Raw genomic sequence first — 18,073 nt, 5'->3', positions numbered from 1 at the left:
CTCACGGATGGATGTACATTTCCTTACTCTTAGCCTTTTGGAGAATATCCTGCATCACCATTGGCTGTATCAGATTGACCTGTATGTGTAATAAACAAACACCTCTTATTTCCTTGTGAAATAACTATAAAAGGAAGCACTAGTGCAATCCAGACTACACACAGACAGACACTGATCACACTGAGAACAATTGGACCATTTTTCCTACATCAATAATGGAAAACCAAGGGTTTGAGATGCAAGAAAACGGGCTGGAACATTTCTCTCCCAATAAGAATCACCAGCAGCCAAGACACTTTGAACCCGGACAGGTAAATGCCCCAAAAAATAAAAATTATATATGTATATATATATATATATATATATATATATATTTCAGGTGTACGGCATTTAATCAATCAATGTAAATAATTTAGTGTGCATTATGGAGAAAATCTGAGCGTTATGATTTTTTATTTTTTTTTGAATGTCAAAAATATCTCTATCGTTCTGAGAGATGTGATAATATGTAATTAAAATGCCCAATATGCTACAGTGGGAAAGGTAGATTCATCTTGACGCTGCTTTCATCCTGTGTTCCTACATCTTTTGTTTATTGACCAAAATGAAGATCTTGATGAATACCTGAACAATGGTGCCTGTGACTTCATGTAAAAGTGATCTATAAAGACCATATACCTAGATTAAGGGCCATATTTTAGGGATGGTCATCGAGGGTACCATTGATGGTTAACCTCGATGGCGTGGAAGGGAACCATTGAACCTGCTTTACTATGCACTGGGCAATCAGAGCCTGGTGATGGGGCTTTGCAGGACTCGGAATATTGGGTGGGGGGGGGGGGGGTGGAGCTAGTCTCTCTGTCCTGACACCTTGGGACGGGAGGGGAAGGGGGAAACATTTGGTAGTTCTGTATCATCGATGGTGGGAATCCATCAGGTTCTCCCCCATTAATGGTAAAAGTATTCAACATAGGATACTGACCACCCCTAGCATTTCTTAAAGAATATTTGCAGTATGCCTGCAAATATTAACGATCCCCGTGATTTAAGAAGGAGGGACCACAGCAGGTATCTGTCATATCTTCCAAGTTCCCTCCATTTCTGAACACTGATGACCACGCATGTACAATACATGCACTGTATCCAAAGTCCCGAACACAGGATCACAACAATAGTATAAGCTCTCACTCTGCTTCCAGATCTTCGCAGAGACGGGCTCTTATTGGAGACCATCTCTCGGTGAGAAGAGATTGATAAATTAGCGTGAAAAATATTATTACAACGTTGCAAATTTCTGTGAAAAATATTTGATCACATCCGTATTACAAATATGTATGGTGATAAATAGGGCACCTTGAACGAGAGTGTTTTATTAGTATTATCAGCCAATGAAATCTGCGCTTGGCTTTTATTTCCCTATTTGTTGTTTTACTGACGCATCATTATTATCTCCAGAGGGAAAGTAAAAGATGGTAAGAAATAGGTTTACACTATAAGATTACTCTGAGGGGTATTTGCCTTCAGTGCTCAAAGGTCAATCTCTGCAGTCAGATTATTATTATGCATAACCTCTAATTCACACAAACGATTACAAATCTTTAAATACTTCATGCAATTACATTTATAAATGACCAAATGCATATTCCTATAGCACTGTCTTGCGGCTCAGATCAACGCGCCCTTAATTTTATAGAATGACGTAGACAAAAATCAGATGCACAATAATGTAAATTTCTGTATGAAATGTATTTTATTGCTCGTTAACGACCCATCAAAATGATGGAACAATATAACATTAACGTCAGTGGTGGAGACTGTGCGTGCCCGAGCGGAGCAACATTTGAATTGCTCCGTTGAGCGCCATCTAGTGGCCGCTGGCACACATAACAAACGGAGGTGAGGAGCAGCGTTAACCTTTTCTAATAGGATGTTAAAACACAGATAGAACTGTAATACATATGTATAATGGTACAAATGTGAATGTTTGTATACAAATGCTGAACTGTGCAAAAATATGAACCAACCAAATAGAGATTTATCTTGATTGTCTTGTAATAGATTAATCCATACAGTATGCTGGACTTGTCTTGTCATCACAGGTGATAATGCATTGCTCTCTCCTCCCTGCAGGATAAGAAACGTTCCTCCTCTCTGATGAAAATCTTCATGGTCTGTTTCCTGGCTTGTCTCATCACCACGGCCGTCGGAGTACTAATTTTATCCCTGGTTTACCTGGGTCATTTCAGTGAGAAAGACTCTGGGCAAGCCATGAGCCCAGGTACAGACTCAGAGCCACCACAGGACAGCAGTAGCCAGAAAACTGCAAGTCGCTATAGTTTTATGAGCCACCTCAGCAAATCTAAGGTAAGCTTACAGCCACCTGGGAGATCTGGAAATGATCAATTTACCAGGAAATACTTATGGGTAAATTTATTAAGATGGGAGTTCTATTTAAGATGGGATGTTACTCATAGCAACCAATCCGATTCCAGGTATTATCTTCTAGAAGGTGCTAGATAAATGAGAAGTAGAATCTGATTGGTTGCTATAGGCAACATCTCATCGTAAATAAAACTCCCATCTTAGTAAATTTACCCCTTAGAGTCTGAGGGGTGTGAACTGCCTATGGCGGACTTAGTGGAGCAATTTCTTGCTGCTGCGCAGTGGTTAAGTCGCACGGCACATGTGTCCCAATTGTGTTCATGCAGAGTGGCTGTTGTAACGTCAGGCGTAGGCAGGGAGGATCGCATTGAAAATGTAGTGTGGTGACTGGAGGTGTCTTAGAGCATGCAAGGAGACGGCCCGACTTATGCACGTGTTATGGGAGTGCCGCTGGCATGTGGGTGAAAGTAGTTGCATACACAGATACTCAACTGCATACACGGTTGGAGACACTGCACCTGCCAAAGGGCTTCTACAGGTTTCGATGGTGAGACCCATGATGGTGTCTAAGGACCTATCACTCACTCTTACAGTGCGTACAGGTGCAGACAGTGGCGGTCTCAGTCCTTGCACATTTGGACCTGTGGATGTACACAAGGGAAGGACTATGTACTGGCATTTGCACAGAGTAGCAGACAGGCAACCAGCAATAGACACAGCTGTCGGTTCTGGCATCATAAATTATGTCATCGGGGACCTGCTGTACAATGTAGGTGGTGGTGGTGGGGGCACGATTAACTGAGAATCACATCATTGAGACCTCGGACCGCCGTCTTCCCTGTAGAAGTGGGTGGATCTAGGATACTGTTCCACTATCTTGTGAGTTGGAGATAGCTCTCCGAAATTCTGGAGTCTCCTGGACGGGGTGACAGACACCAGCACCCCAACAATGAGAATGCAAACAGGGGACAGAGTAATTATTTTACCCATCCCCTGTCCCCTAATTTAACCTTACCCTACCTGGGGTGGCAAAAGATGAAGATTTGGGGCATGGCAGCTAGGGCTAAGGATCGGGGGGTGTCACCTAAGGCTGACCCCCCTTTAATGCCTAACCTTAACACCCTTCCGGGTCCTAACCCTAACAGTGACCCCGATAGTTGCCTTTGGGATGTTGGCTGTTGGTGTTAGAGCGCCTCCAGCGTCGGGATTCCGAGTGGTACGGGGGCTCGGCGTTGGTCACATGGCCACCGGCAACCCAACTGCTTACCACATCCCTCCTGGACATTCTTGGGAGAGAGGGTAAGTATGGTCTAAGGGCCTAATTCTGATTTGTAAGTAAAGCAAAAAAGCAAGTAACTGTGCACCTGGGCAAAACCATGTTGCACTGCAGGTGGGGCAGATGTAACATGTGCAGAGAGTTAGATTTGAATGAGGTGTGTGTCCAAATTGAAATCTAAATTGCAGTGTAAAAATAACGCTGCCTAGCATCTGGGAGCTGCATGCAAAAGCAGCCAGTATTTACCCTGCACAGAAACAATATCAATGTATTTTCTCTCCATGCATTTGCAACACGGTTTGTTCCAAATGCAATATTACTTGCTTTTTTTGCTTCCAATTTAGAATCAGGCTCTAAGTACTGGCCCGTGCGATGCAGTATGCTAATTACTGTAACTGTGAATGAATCCTGACTGCTCGTACTATTGCCACATGATATTGCAGAGTAACAGGTGGCTTCACTACAGCTGTCCGTATCACACTTCATTCATTACAGGGCTCTGAGGAGCTTGGGAAATGTTATTATATAACCCAAGCAGAACTACCTATTGCCTATGCACCGTGTCCTCACCAAAACTTGTGTAACGTGATTTCACATTTCCTGGTACACTTGTCCCATGGGGGTAATTCCAAGTTGATCGCAGCAGGAATTTTTTTAGCAGTTGGGCAAAACCATGTGCACTGCAGGGGAGGCAGATTTAACATGTGCAGAGAGAGTTAGATTTGGGTGTGGTGTGTTCAATCTGCAATCTAATTTGCAGTGTAAAAATAAAGCAGCCAGTATTTACCCTGCACAGAATCAAAATAACCCACCCAAATCTAACTCTCTCTGCACATGTTATATCTGCCTCCCCTGCAGTGCACATGGTTTTGCCCAACTGCTAACAAAATTCCTGCTGCGATCAACTTGGAATTACCCCCGATGTCTATTATCTCAGAGGCACGTTCACAGACAAGCTCCATTTTTCCTGACTATGGCTGGGGTTCAGTTGTGCAACTAGCCAAAGAGGATTTAACCCTTTGGGCAGTTTGCAGTATAATAGAAAACAATCCATCGCTGACGAAAGATTATTAACCTTTGCAGCTGGAAGAAGCTGGGTTACTAAATCCAAAGCGGCAGCCTTTTTGGTGGCATTTAGGAAAAAGGGTTGCACAGATGGTATAACCCATAGCGAGTAGGTTATTTAAGTACAGATTGGAAAATGAAAGCCACATTCTGATTGGTTTCTATGGATTTCAGTACCTTCTCCATGTGACAAGTTTTCCTTCACCTGCACCCAAGCAGTGTCCAGCATAATATCTAACAGGTCAGCGCTGATTGGCTCTCCCTGATAAATTTACAACCAATCATTTGCCAGTAAAAGCACCAAGGAACTGCCAGTATAATACTCCGTGCCCATATGATTAATATGCACAATGTATTATTTGTTTTCAAGGTGTTTCAGTTTGAAGGCGGAGCTATACAGTGGGCGCGCTTCCGGAACCAAGCTAACGATTATTCCAGTGACAACGAGATGCAGTTTGGTACCAGCATTAATCGTCACCAGTCTAAAATGAGCGTGGGCACGCTGCGGATTGTGAGCAAGGGCTTGAGAGCCCCACATTGGCACTTCAATGCTAACGAGCATGGCTACCTGGTGCAGGTGAGTGTAGTAAAGCAGGTAGAGGAGCGAGGGCGAGCATTCATCTCCCCATTCACGTAGTCATTCTGTTAGCCAGTCAGACTGGTGTATGGAATACATACTATATACCGGCGGTTGGGATGCCAGCGGTCACATACACCCCTTTCACACCGCAAAAATAACCCAGTATCGACCAGGTATATTGCTGGGTCAACATGGGTCGCTGTGCAGTGTGAAAGGGGCCATGGAGAATTCCTGGGTCGCCTGACCCGGTAATTCAACCCGGGAATAAAGCAGTGTTATTCCCGGGTTAAATACCGGGTCAGGTGCAGTGTGAACGGGTTGCCGGGGCGATGCGACCCGGGACCCGTTCACTGCATAAGGAGAGGCGTCGTGGAAATTATCTCATCTCCCAGCTCTGCCTTCACACCTGCCCGCGATACCGGCTCCGCCCCCGCCTGCGATAGCAACTCGACCCGGCATATTGCCGGGTCGAGGTGGCAGTGTGTAAGGGTCCAATGCCGTGTCCCACCCGGAAAGGACCCGTTTCCAATTCCTGGGTGGGACCTGGCATTGCGATGTGAAAGCGTTAATACTCGACTATGGCAACCCAACACTGAAGATCCTGACAGTGGGGGGGGGGGGGAGTATCTCTACCACCCCGTAATTAACTAACTAACTAACTAACTAACTAACTAACCCTAAACCCCTCCTAGTGCCTAACCCCCCCACCGGCCATAACCCATTCCCCCGATACTCAGCTGTCGGCTATCGGTGATCTAACGTCAGTCTCCTGAGAGGCATTGGCGTATCTATAATGGGTGCAGTGAGTGCGAGGCACACGGGCCCCCAGGGTCCAGGGGGGCCCACCCCGCACACACTGCACCCATTTGTTTAATACTTACCTCTCTGGAGTCCCCTGTTGGAGCCATCCCTTCTCAGCAGCGTAATAGAGTCTGAACACTAGGGAGAACAATCGCTATTGCGCCTGCTGAAATCTCCGGAAACATGTCACGGCGGCCATTTTTCCGGAGTTTCGTGCATGCGCATTAGCAAAATCTTCAGGAAAATGGCCGCCGCGCCGTGTTCCCAATAGAGTCTGTTCTCAGACTCTATTGCCGCTGCGGAGAAGGATGGCACCGCCGGGGGACCCAGGAGAGGTAAGTATTAAAACACCTGTGCATCAGTCAGAGAGGAGGGGGCCCCTGAAGCAGAAGGCTGCACACAGGCCTCCTCCTCTCTTAAAACACCCCTGCTGAGAGGTGTCGGGATTCCGGCATTGGTCCACTGGCAACCCAACAGCCGGGATGCTGAATGCATTTCCTGGTGTCCACCTAATCGGCTAGAAATGCAGCTGTCAGGTGGTGAGTGTGACAAACTCTACATACTGCGCCTCTTTTGCATGTAGCAATTACTGTACAGTATGTCAAATTATACTCAAAATTGCTACATATGAGGGCTTCTACCTACAATAAATATCTAGGGGTCTGGATTTTGTGGGATGCCATTAATGCCACCAGGCAGAACCCCACACTAGTGCAGGCTGAGGCATCATGCCCCTTTCTCAAGGCTGCCGCAGTGGATGCCAAACTCCATATATGTAATTACTGAAAAAAATGCAGCGAATGCAGTGTGTGCCCCCCAGGACCTAAGGGAACCTGTGCACCGACAGCAGTGCAATATGGATTTGCCCAGTTGCTTGCTGTATTGGTTTACTTACAAACATGAATCAGGCCCCAAATGCAGAAATTTGCCCATTTGCTGATTTGCATGCACCTACAGTATGCAACCACCTGACTCTATCCATATGATTGGTTAAATTGTTATCATTATCAGCACATACCAATCCTATCACTGACAGATTTTGGCATGCACACAGCTCAGTATAGCCCACACAGAATTTGTCTATACGCCTATGGCACATAGGGAGACATGTACTAAGCAGTGATAAAAGTGGAGAAGTGAGCCAGTGGAGAAGTTGCCCATGGCAACCAATCAGCATTGACGTAACATTCATAATTTGCATACTTTAAAAATATACAGAGCAGCTGATTGGTTGCCATGGGCAACATCTCCACTGGCTCACTTCTCCACTTTTATCACTGCTTAGTAAATGTTCCCCTTAATAACTAAACGTGGACTATGTGCAATTACCCGTTACCAGACAGTTACACCCATTTAGCCACAAGACGAGAGACGACTGAGATTTGTACAATTCAGAATTGCACATAGATGCGTACGCTTATCTAAGAATCACGCACAGTTCTAAAAATCACAAGATCTGCCTGCACAATGGACTTGGGCGCGGCCCCATTCACCGCTGACCCAAAGCCCCCAATCCAGCAGAATGATGGGCGTGGCGATGCCACTTTCTCCACTCAGAAGCACCTGATTGCACGTCCATAGTTTGCAGTTGTCATGGAAGATTTTTATTTTTAATGAAAACCTGATGGAGACATTTGTAGGTTTTCTGTAATTCGGATGTTTCTCGTGCCAGGGCAAGGCGTGGATTGGGATAGTTGATGATGGGGCCAACACTGTCACCACCTACAACGTTACAGCTGGCCAGGTCATCTTTCTCCCTAAGAACACCCTACATTGGGTGAAGAACGTGGGTGATGAAGATTGCCTTTTCCTTCTGTTCTTTACTACTCACGAAGAGCTGAAAACACTTGATGTGGATGACGCGTTTTACCTGACGCCGGAGGACATTGCTGCAAGGTCACTGAAGGTCAGTTTTACACGTAAGATGTATTTGTGGTGGAACTCTAGTTCAGTTACCTTCATCGTCTACTCGGTGGTGGTCTAGTGCAGTGGTTCTCAAACTCGGTCCTCAGGACCCCACACGGTTCACGTTTTCCATGTCACCCAGCAGGTGCTCTGTGTATCACCAACTGTCACATTTTAAGAATCTACAGGTGACCTGCAAAACATGGACCATGTGGGGTCCTGAGAACCGAGTTTGAGAACCTGTGGTCTAGTGGATTCAGAACATTCACTGCAGTTCCCAGTCAGGACTCACAATACTGTAACATGGTAGAATAGAAATGCTTGTGGTTTAAGGTGGTGATGCAACTTTAAAGTATAAATCCACCCTTACATACTTTTTCCAATTATATACACAAAATAGTCCCATTGTTTGATACACTCTCCTAGCAGGCTGCACCTAACATTACAGGTGTATGCATTCATCTAGCTGCTCCCCGCTGTGCAACATAACCATTGTAATTAGGGTTGAACTATCTACAACTTGCATGTTGATCAACCTTGTTTTCCCTGGTTCTTGCCTCACTCAGCCAGTTGGTGGCGTCAATTTCATCAGAAGCTTCGAGAAACCAAAAGAAGACCAAGCTATAAACCTCCCCGAAAACCTGGTGGAACTAATCCAAAATGCCGCCTATGTACAGTCCAATGACTCGGACGTCTGGAAGTATTTTTACGACTTGGAAGGTGCATGTCTATTTCTATTGATATTTTAAGTACTACATACACATTAATAACTGTAGCTGCTTTTTAAGAATATCAGGCGTATCTTCCCAATGCTCTGTTCCGCCAATCCCGTTCAGGCCTGCATTGTCCCCGATCCTGCCGCTGTTGTGTAAGTATGTCAGAGCAGAGCAGTGGTGAACAAGTGCCGCTTGCACCAGTCATGGCTTGCACCAGCCGCGGCGTGTGTGGCATCCTAACCGAGTGTTTGAGTGTCGCACAGATATGATGGTCCAGCAATTGCTCATTTAATTCTGCTGTGGGGAATGGTTAGGATGTATAGGGCTAAATTAAAAGCCACATGAGCCTGGGGATGATGTGACCAGTACTGTGTGGGTGTGTCCAGTGCTGTGTGGGTGTGGTCAGTGCTATTTGGGTGTGGTCAGTGATATGTGGGCACCTTTTTACTATCAGTCTGTCTCCCTGAGGGGTCCATTGATAAAGCAGTGAAAAGAGTGGAGAAGTGAGCCAGTGGAGATGTTGCCCATGGCAACCAATCAGCTTCTACGTATCATTTTAGAAAATGCATTTTATAAATGTTACCTCAACACTGATTGGCTCACTTCTCCACTATTTTCACTGTTTAATGAATAGGCCCCTAAGTACAGTATGTAAAAGTATAAAAATTGCATTATTTTGTGTGGAAAACAGAAATGATTATGGCTGACCGTGTGGCCAGCTTGTGCCTGGTCATTATCATGCTATCATGATGATGGGACTAGTGTATTTTTATGTGGAGACCTTTTGCTCCTTCTGCATTGCTTATCTGGTCCTGATGATGGGACGAATAACACTTAAGGCCAAATTCTGCCATTGAAAAGCATCCAAATATAGGCCCTCATTCCGAGTTGTTCGCTCGCTAGCTGCTTTTAGCAGCCATGTAAACGCTAAGCCGCCGCCCTCTGGGAGTGTATTTTAGCTTAGCAGAAGTGCGAACTAAAGGATCGCAGAGCGGCTACAAAATAATTTTGTGCAGTTTCAGGGTAAGCTCCAAACCTTCTCAGCGCTAGCGATCACTTCAGACTATTCAGTTCCTGCTTTGACGTCACGAACACGCCCTGCGTTCGGCCAGCCACGCCTGCGTTTCCCCAACCACGCCTGCGTTTTTATCTGGCACGCATGCGTTTTTCCACACACTCCCTGAAAACGGTCAGTTGACACCCAGAAACGCCCACTTACTGTCAATCACTCTGTGGCCAGCAGTGCGACAGAAATGCTTCGCTAGACCTTGTGTGAAACTGCATCGTTTGTTGTAATAGTACGACGCGCGTGCGCATTGCGGCGCATACGCATGCGCAGAAGTGCCGTTTTTTTGCCTGATCGCTGCGCTGCGACCGAAATCTGATAGCGAACAACTCGGAATGACCCCCACAGAATGTGGTGAATTGTGCAGTGAACAGCTTTGAAACTTGCTATTGAACAGTTAAATTGACACACACAAAAAAAATCTACTGCGTCCACGATTAAAACTTCACAGACTCACGGTTTGAACACACCGTCGACCTGTTTGCTTACAAGACCACCTAAGTGTCCTGACAGAGGTCAGGGGGATGTGTTGTAATATTTTCTTTACTGAGTCTCTGAAACCCTTCTCGGAAAATATGAATGTGGCTCTTTTGTATGAAAATAAGCAGATGGCGGCGGGAGTAAGATTGCCTTACCTCTCGTCCTGAGGCTGCATTAAATATGCTGACACACTCCTATGCTGTACAGTGTTACCCAGAACCTGGATTACGCTTCCTTTGCAACTTCTGCACAACATCTTAGATGTGGATAATAAAATCAGTTCTCCTCAGTTTACCTGCTAGAAAACCTTAGTTGTTCTGTATGGAAATCAGATCACTTAACAGTGGGCCAGCTCGCTGCTCGGGGGGCTGCAAATCACTCTGCCATTGAAACAGGATTCAGCGCAGCTGTTTCTGCGGTGCTAGAAGTGACAGAGCAACAGTTTCTACTTATTTAAATCGCTTGGTCTAGTCGTCCAGGGGCATTCTGGGAAACTGCACTCCCCCCTGCTGTAATTGCTTCATTTTTGGCCCTCCGAGAGGTATGTCCTAGTGACACGATTACATAATCGGCGGTGCCATGCCCCAAACTATTCTGCGCAATGATGCAAATTGCATCATGGTGGAGGGTGTTGCCATGATGATGTCACAGGTCTCGGACATTCATACCCTAAATTCAGCATTTCATTTGCATTGTAGCCACATACAAAGACGCTTATAATGTACTAGGCACTAGGAGTTGCGCTTTCGTACTAAGGAATTGGTGGCAGATTGAGTACAACAATGCATGGTGCAGCTCATTTGTATCGGACCTCTGTCTGAGTTGCGTAGCTGCTGCACGCAATTCCAGCGCCAGTGTACCTGCGCATTCTAATTTTGTCGCATTAGTGAAGTGATTGAGATGCATTTTTTTTTAAGTATTTGGAGAGATTTAGGGGGTCATTCTGACCCGATCACACGCTGCAGTTTTTCGCAGCGTAGCGATCGGGTCAGAACTGCGCATGTGGTGGTGCCGCAGTGCGCTGGCGCATGACCGCATGTTGCTGCGCTACGATCGCCTCTGCCTGATTGACAGGCAGAGGCGGTCAATGGGCGGGAGGGGGTGATACGGTGGCGTTTGGCCGCCGTTTCGTGGGTGCGGTCCGGCCAACGCTGGCATGGCCGGACTGTGTGGGGAGTGGCCGGCAGTGGCTGCGTGATGTCACACGCAGCTGCTGCGGGCCGGGGAGCGATGAGTAGCTCCCAGCCAGCACGCTAAAGCTGCGCTGGTTGGGAGATACTCTTGAAGTGCAAAGGCATTGCCGCTGTGCGATTCGATGCCTTTGCACTTCAGCGGTGTGGGGGGGGGGGGGGGGGGGGGCGGCACTGATGCACCCACAAATGCAGCCTTGAGAGAAAATAACAGTTCAATACGTTTTGTCTCTTGGTGTATATTAGTTATATATATTGTGTATATATTGTGTATATATACACAATAATATATTGTGTATATTATTGGATGTATTTTAGGGTCGAGACAATTCATCTTCCCCGGAGGAATCATTCAGTGGGCTCGCCACCGGACGAATGGAGTTGGCCTAAATGCCAATGAGAGGATCTATAGTGAATCTGTAAATTCAGTAAGTGCCTTTACTGTGTGTAAAGTATTCCAAGTAACATTCACTTTCCCTTTCTATAAAAGCAAAGTGATGTAATAAATTGCCCCTTTGTTGGAATAATGTTATCCCCTGAGCCATAAAGTATATCCAACATAAATGGTTTTGACAGATGGGAAGCAACATATTGGCTTCTTTCACCCCATAGATCCTAAATGTTAGGTCAATTCTACAGGTATCAGAACAATTAATTCTCATCAACATCTATTAGAGAATCTGGTTCTCACCAATAACTGTCTGTGAAAGCAGCTTTCATGAACATGTATCAGAAAATCTGTGATTTTATAGCTAGTATAATGAGCCATGTGTGGCACATTAGTAAGTATAATGAACCATGTAGGGCACTGTAGTTAGTATAATGAACCATGTAGGGCACTGTTCTGTAGTTAGTATAATGAGCCATGTGGGGTATTGTAGTTAGTATAATGAGCCATGTGGGGCACTGTAGTTAGAATAATGAGAAATGTGGGACACTGTTGTTAGAATAATGAGCCATCTGGGGCACTGTAGTTTGTATAATGAGCCATGTGGGGCACTGTAGTTAGTATAATGAGCCATGTGGGGCACTGTAGTTAGTATAATGAGCAATGTATGGCACTGTAGTTAGTATGAGTGCTTGTGGTACTGTAGTTAGTATGAGCAATGTGTGCCACTGTAGTTAGTATAATGAGCAATATCTGCCACTGTAGTTAGTATAATCAGCCATGTGTGGCACTGTAGTTAGTATGAACCATGAGTTGCACTGTAGTTAGTATGAGCAATGTGTGACACTGTAGTTAGTATAATCAGCCATGTGGGGCACTGTAGTTAGTATAATGAGTGATGTGTGGCACTGTAGTAGTATAATGAGCAATATGTGCCACTATAGTTAGTATAATGAGCAATATGTGCCATTGTAGTTAGTATAATGAGCAATGTATGGCACTGTAGTTAGTATGAGTGCTTGTGGTACTGTAGTTAGTATGAGCAATGTGTGCCACTGTAGTTAGTATAATGAGCAATATCTGCCACTGTAGTTAGTATAATCAGCCATGTGTGGCACTGTAGTTAGTATAATGAGCAATATCTGCCACTGTAGTTAGTATAATCAGCCATGTGTGGCACTGTAGTTAGTATGAGCCATGAGTTGCACTGTAGTTAGTATGAGCAATGTGTGACACTGTAGTTAGTATAATCAGCCATGAGGGGCACTGTAGTTAGTATAATGAGTGTTGTGTGGCACTGTAGTAGTATAATGAGCAATATGTGCCACTGCAGTTAGTATAATGCACAGCGATGTGTGATTTGTTAATGTGACAGTTGTTGTGTTTCCTCCCAGCACAGTGACACCCTCACTCTGGGAACCCTAAGAATAACCAGTAATGGCCTAAGACAGCCGCATTTCCACTTCAATGCACACGAAATGGGATATGTCATTAGCGGCTGTGGCCAGGTGAGTACGACGTTACATTATACCTATCTATCGCTATAAGACGTACCTTTTTTTAAGCACAGTTTACATTTGCTGCTATTAGTAAACCTGTAGGAGGTGCTGTTTTCTGGCGGTCTGTCATAAGGTCGGACAGTTACAGTATCTCAAAAAAATGTGTGATTTAAATAATTATAAGTCACTGAGCATTTCCATGATCATATAAACACAATATACCACAGGAGATCTATAATGTTATAGTTGTGGTAAACTGTATATTTTATGTGACATGATGCACTTCCTGCTGTAAAGTATAATGATATTACAAGTCACTGGGGCATTCTGTGTCCTATATAGCAGCTGAAAGCTGTAGGCCAGGTGACAATAAGTAGTGTGGGTTATTCCTAGCAATACACAAGTTTTCTTAATGACCACTGAAGTGATGACATCAGGACTCAAAGATTATAAGTGATGACATCAGAAAAGACTAGTTGTACAGATATTATTTACAGGACTTTCTACATATACAGTATAAATATCTATGTATTACCTTGGTATTATCAATAGCAAGTGACATCATCAGTTCATTGTAGGGGGACTTCCATTGTCCCAGCTGCAGAAATGGGGATATTAGAAGTTACCAGGATGTTTCCTGTACTTTTATAGTATTTTACAAAATTTTTATTATATATCCTACTGCACTGTAGATTAAGTATATACCACAACAGCACAACAAACATGTATATAGTATATAGCACAACAAACATGTAAGTCTGTAAGTATATAGTACAACAAACATGGGGGATCTGTATGAAGCCTAGGAGAGAGATAATGTGGAGAGAGATAAAATGCAAACAAATCAGCTTCTAACTGTCATGTTACAGGCTGTGTTTGAAAATGACAGTTATAAGCTGGTTGGTCGGTACTTTATCTCTCTCCACTTGTTTCTGTTCAAGGTGGTATACATCTTCCCCATGGTCCAGTGTGGACTTGGCTTCCCTAGTGTAACTGGTTTGGGCCCTGATGTGACCCCTCTGTCCGTTATTATTACACACCAGGACATGTTCGCACGGGATTCGTTCAATTTGCTGACGGTCGGGATCCCAGCGGTCAGGATACCGACGCCGGAATCCCAACAGCCGACAATGCCGCCAGCCGGAATCCCGGCAAAACAGGACTATTTCCACTCGTGGTGTCCTTGACACCCATAGAGTGGGAATAAATCCCGCATCCGAGCGCAGTGAGCCTGCAAGGGGACTCTTTACGCTCGCCAACTGTTGGCATTCTGGCGGGCGGGATGCCGCTGTTGGGATATTTACAGCCGGCAACCCGTCCGCCGGTTGATCATACTGAATCCGCTCTCACAGAGGGTAGCATTACATAGCTTCTGCAGAGTATTTGTCATTACGTGGCATATAACCAGGTGAGCATGGACTGAATAATACATTTATTTCTCAGATTGGAATAATTGGAGAAAAACCTGTTGAGGATTTTACAGTCGGTATTGGCGATGTGTTTTTCTTCCCGATCGGAACCCAGCATTACATCAAAAGCGTATGCGATGAGGACTTATTGATGATACTGGCCTTCAGCACTGGAAACCAGGTATGATACAGTAACTGTCATTTATTGTCTGGTTTTATCTGTATACAAACTTTTATTTGCTCTTATCTCCTTTTCCAAGTTGAAAGTGATAAATAAAATTAAAAAAATCATCATTTTAATTAAAAGTTTGCTATATACGATTACATACTCATTTCAAAATAATTAATAATTAACTTTAATAAAATAAAATTAAGCATTTTTCTTTTTCAATAGGAGGTTTTCTTTAAAAAAAAAAAAAAAACAATGCTACCAGGATCTTATCCCCCCATAACTTGTAATGGGCATATACTTGCAACACAATTTGGTCTAACACTTGGAAAATAAAATTATAAAGATCTGGTCAGTCAGGGCTTAAGGAGATCCCACAGACAAAGGATAGACAGTATGGTCAGCAAATGACTTACTACAATGAGAACCTAAAATAGTTTGCAACAGCCAAAAATTGGCAATATTACAGTAATTTTCTCATTGTGTGCAATGGCATTTTTCAGTTTTGTGATCCTGGTTTCCAATACCAGTTTTTGTTCAGTGCTGTAATCTTAATGGAAATTTGAATTTTATAGCTGCTATCAAAAAGCCCCGTAAAGGTGGGTGTATATTCTGCTCTGGGGTTTAGATGGAAACACCCCAAATATCAGTTGTTTGGTACCAGTAGGAACCTTTCTGCCCTGCACTTGTTTCCTTCAGAACCACTGAGCACGCCCAAGTGATACAAAAAATGATAAAAGGAAGAAGTTTCAACAATTGGCACAAATGAAAACAAAAATTGTGCTTTATTGTCTATAGCCAGCATTGTATAGTTAAATAGTTTTAAAAATTTAAACATTTAGAAGACCTGAAATTTGTGTTTGCTATTAGATGAAAGCTTTATGCCCCAAACTGGGGCTTCATCACTGGAACCCATTGGTGACTTTCATCCCCCAAACACCATACGGCAGTTTCCTCCCCTCCTCTTAGTTTAGGACCTGACCGCACAAATATACCCAAGTGCATTCCTTGTCCTACCCTACGAGACCCAAACAAGTCACATTAGAATTTGATCATCATTTTATTTTAGTCAAATTATAAAAAAATGAAATATACCAAATTGCCTTGTACAATCTATGTTATCAGTATCAACAAAACGTAACTGAGTTTAATCGATGACTTCATTGAGTGCAGTGCCCGTAACAAACAACAGAAACACATATGTTATAACTACTGTATGTATTTGCTGGACGAATATTGTAAAAATTCAAAATCAGGAAACGAATACAGTCTATGGAGGTTCTCAAAAAATGAATACAGTCTATGAAGGTTCCTGCTAAATAGCTTTGGCGGGAGCTATCCAACCCCTGATTTTTCAGATGGACAGTCCAACCTAAACCAGCTATAGTAGCTGCTGTTGATTTCAACATGCAACTAGAATTTTGCAATCTTAGGAGTATATTTACTAAGTGTGCTTCTTAAAGCCACGGCATATTTGACAGTATCAGATGCTGCATTTAAAGGGGCAATGCTATAACATATGAAACATGCCTGTTTTTATATTCAATATTATTGCCCGATTAACTCCACTGTAGAAATGTGTGGCTTAGTAAAATTACCGTCAAGATTACGATATTCTGTAAAGTAAGTAGTTTTTTTTTTTAAATATGTAATATTTTTATGCATAATATGAAAGATATAAATAAACTGTCTCTATATATTTCCAGCTGGAAACACTTGATATGGACGACTATTTCCATGCCACGTCTGACCACATTCTGGCACAGCTCTTCCGAAAGAAGCAGCAAGAATTTAAGAAAATTCCGAAATTCCAGGTGGATCAAGCTGTTAACCTGCCATAATCCCTACTGCCTATTACCCAGACACACTGTATCAGTGTGTGCTTGGGTTACTATGGAACTGAACTTATTCCACGGACGTTTAATATGCAGCATAAACATGTTGCACTGTGCTGGGATACCATAGAAAATGTTATACACAACAAGGCAAAGACTGTTACTCAGAGGCTTTTGTAGCGGACTATTATATATGTAAGAGATGAGATGAAAATGTGCTCTGCAACCTCCAACACTAAGATCCGCTGCAGTTGATTGATCAAGTTGTGTTGGTAACTTTTAAGTGCATCTGTTGTAATAATTTTACATGGACAAAGGTGGCGCTATTCTTCTGCTGCTCCATGAAGACCTGCAATCAATCCTGTTTTAGAGAACAGTACACTCTCTGCTGAAACTGATGGGTCAGCCAATGTTTCAGTCTATCTCATCACAGTATAGGTAGATTAAAGTTGTACAGGGATAAGGTCTCTAGGTCGACAGTAACTAGGTAGACACTATCTAGGTCGACCACTATTGGTTGACAGTAACTAGGTTGACAGGGTTTCTAGGTCGATAGGGTCTCTAGGTCGATATGTTCTAGGTCGACAGGTCAAAAGGTTGACATTAGTTTTTCACAAATTTTTTCTTTTTTTGAACCTTTTCATACTTAACGATCCACGTGGACTACAATTGGGAACGGTAACTTGTGCCGAGCGCAGCAAGCGAAGCGAGCCATGCGAGGGGACACGGTGCACTAATTGGGGTCCCCGGTCACTCTATGAAGAAAACGACACCAAAAAAACATAAAAAACTCATGTCGACCTTTTGACCTGTCGACCTAGTTACTATCTACCTTCATACCACACCCGTTGTACAAGTGGGAACAAGTTTTTAAGTACAGGCTGACTAAAAGAGAATCCTCGTAACTGTTCCTTATCACTGAGGTACATTTCAGGATAGATTTACTATTTAGCAATTAGTCAAAGCTGATCAACATCTTTGACTGATTTTAAACTGCAACAAAATAATTACTAAACCAGGTTGGTCTGGCACTTAGTTCTCTTGCCACGTTGACAAACTATGCAACAATAAATCTACCTCTTGGTTGGAGTAGTGGTTAGCAATGCTGCCTCACAGCTCTGAGGTTATGGGTTCAGTTCTTGACAATACTCTATATGTGTGGAGTTTGTATGTTCTCACGTGTTTACAGGTTACAAAGTAAAACTTTGCAGAGCTTGTACTAGATAGGCAACGCTAGCTATACATGGCGAAGCCTATGAGCTTTTTTTTTTTTGCACAAATCCCCAGAGAGGGTGCTGAAAGATCCCTCCCA

At 43.7% G+C, this 18,073-nt stretch overlaps 1 protein-coding gene across 1 annotated transcript; it reads left to right on the top strand.

The window, feature by feature from the left end:
• Positions 1-215: 215 nt before the first annotated feature.
• LOC134909328 (uncharacterized) lies at positions 216-16,771 on the top strand. The gene is made up of 9 exons (XM_063916512.1): positions 216-311; positions 2,131-2,364; positions 5,094-5,300; positions 7,777-8,010; positions 8,576-8,729; positions 11,780-11,889; positions 13,244-13,357; positions 14,792-14,938; positions 16,633-16,771. The coding sequence occupies exons 1-9, from the start codon at positions 216-218 to the stop codon at positions 16,765-16,767; spliced, it is 1,431 nt and encodes a 476-aa protein (XP_063772582.1). The 3' UTR covers positions 16,768-16,771.
• Positions 16,772-18,073: the final 1,302 nt, after the last annotated feature.

Source organism: Pseudophryne corroboree, chromosome 1 (assembly GCF_028390025.1).
Source record: "Pseudophryne corroboree isolate aPseCor3 chromosome 1, aPseCor3.hap2, whole genome shotgun sequence".
NCBI classification, from domain to species: Eukaryota; Metazoa; Chordata; class Amphibia; order Anura; family Myobatrachidae; genus Pseudophryne; species Pseudophryne corroboree.
This window is presented reverse-complemented; position numbering and strand designations above follow the sequence as displayed.

Bases quoted from the DNA above. Each gene is read 5' to 3' on its own strand.
- LOC134909328 (XM_063916512.1), top strand. From the start codon at position 216: ATGGAAAACCAAGGGTTTGAGATGCAAGAAAACGGGCTGGAACATTTC. The intron at 8,730-11,779 runs GTGCATGTCTAT...GATGTATTTTAG, and splicing joins GTATTTTTACGACTTGGAAG to GGTCGAGACAATTCATCTTC. The intron at 11,890-13,243 runs GTAAGTGCCTTT...GTTTCCTCCCAG, and splicing joins ATAGTGAATCTGTAAATTCA to CACAGTGACACCCTCACTCT.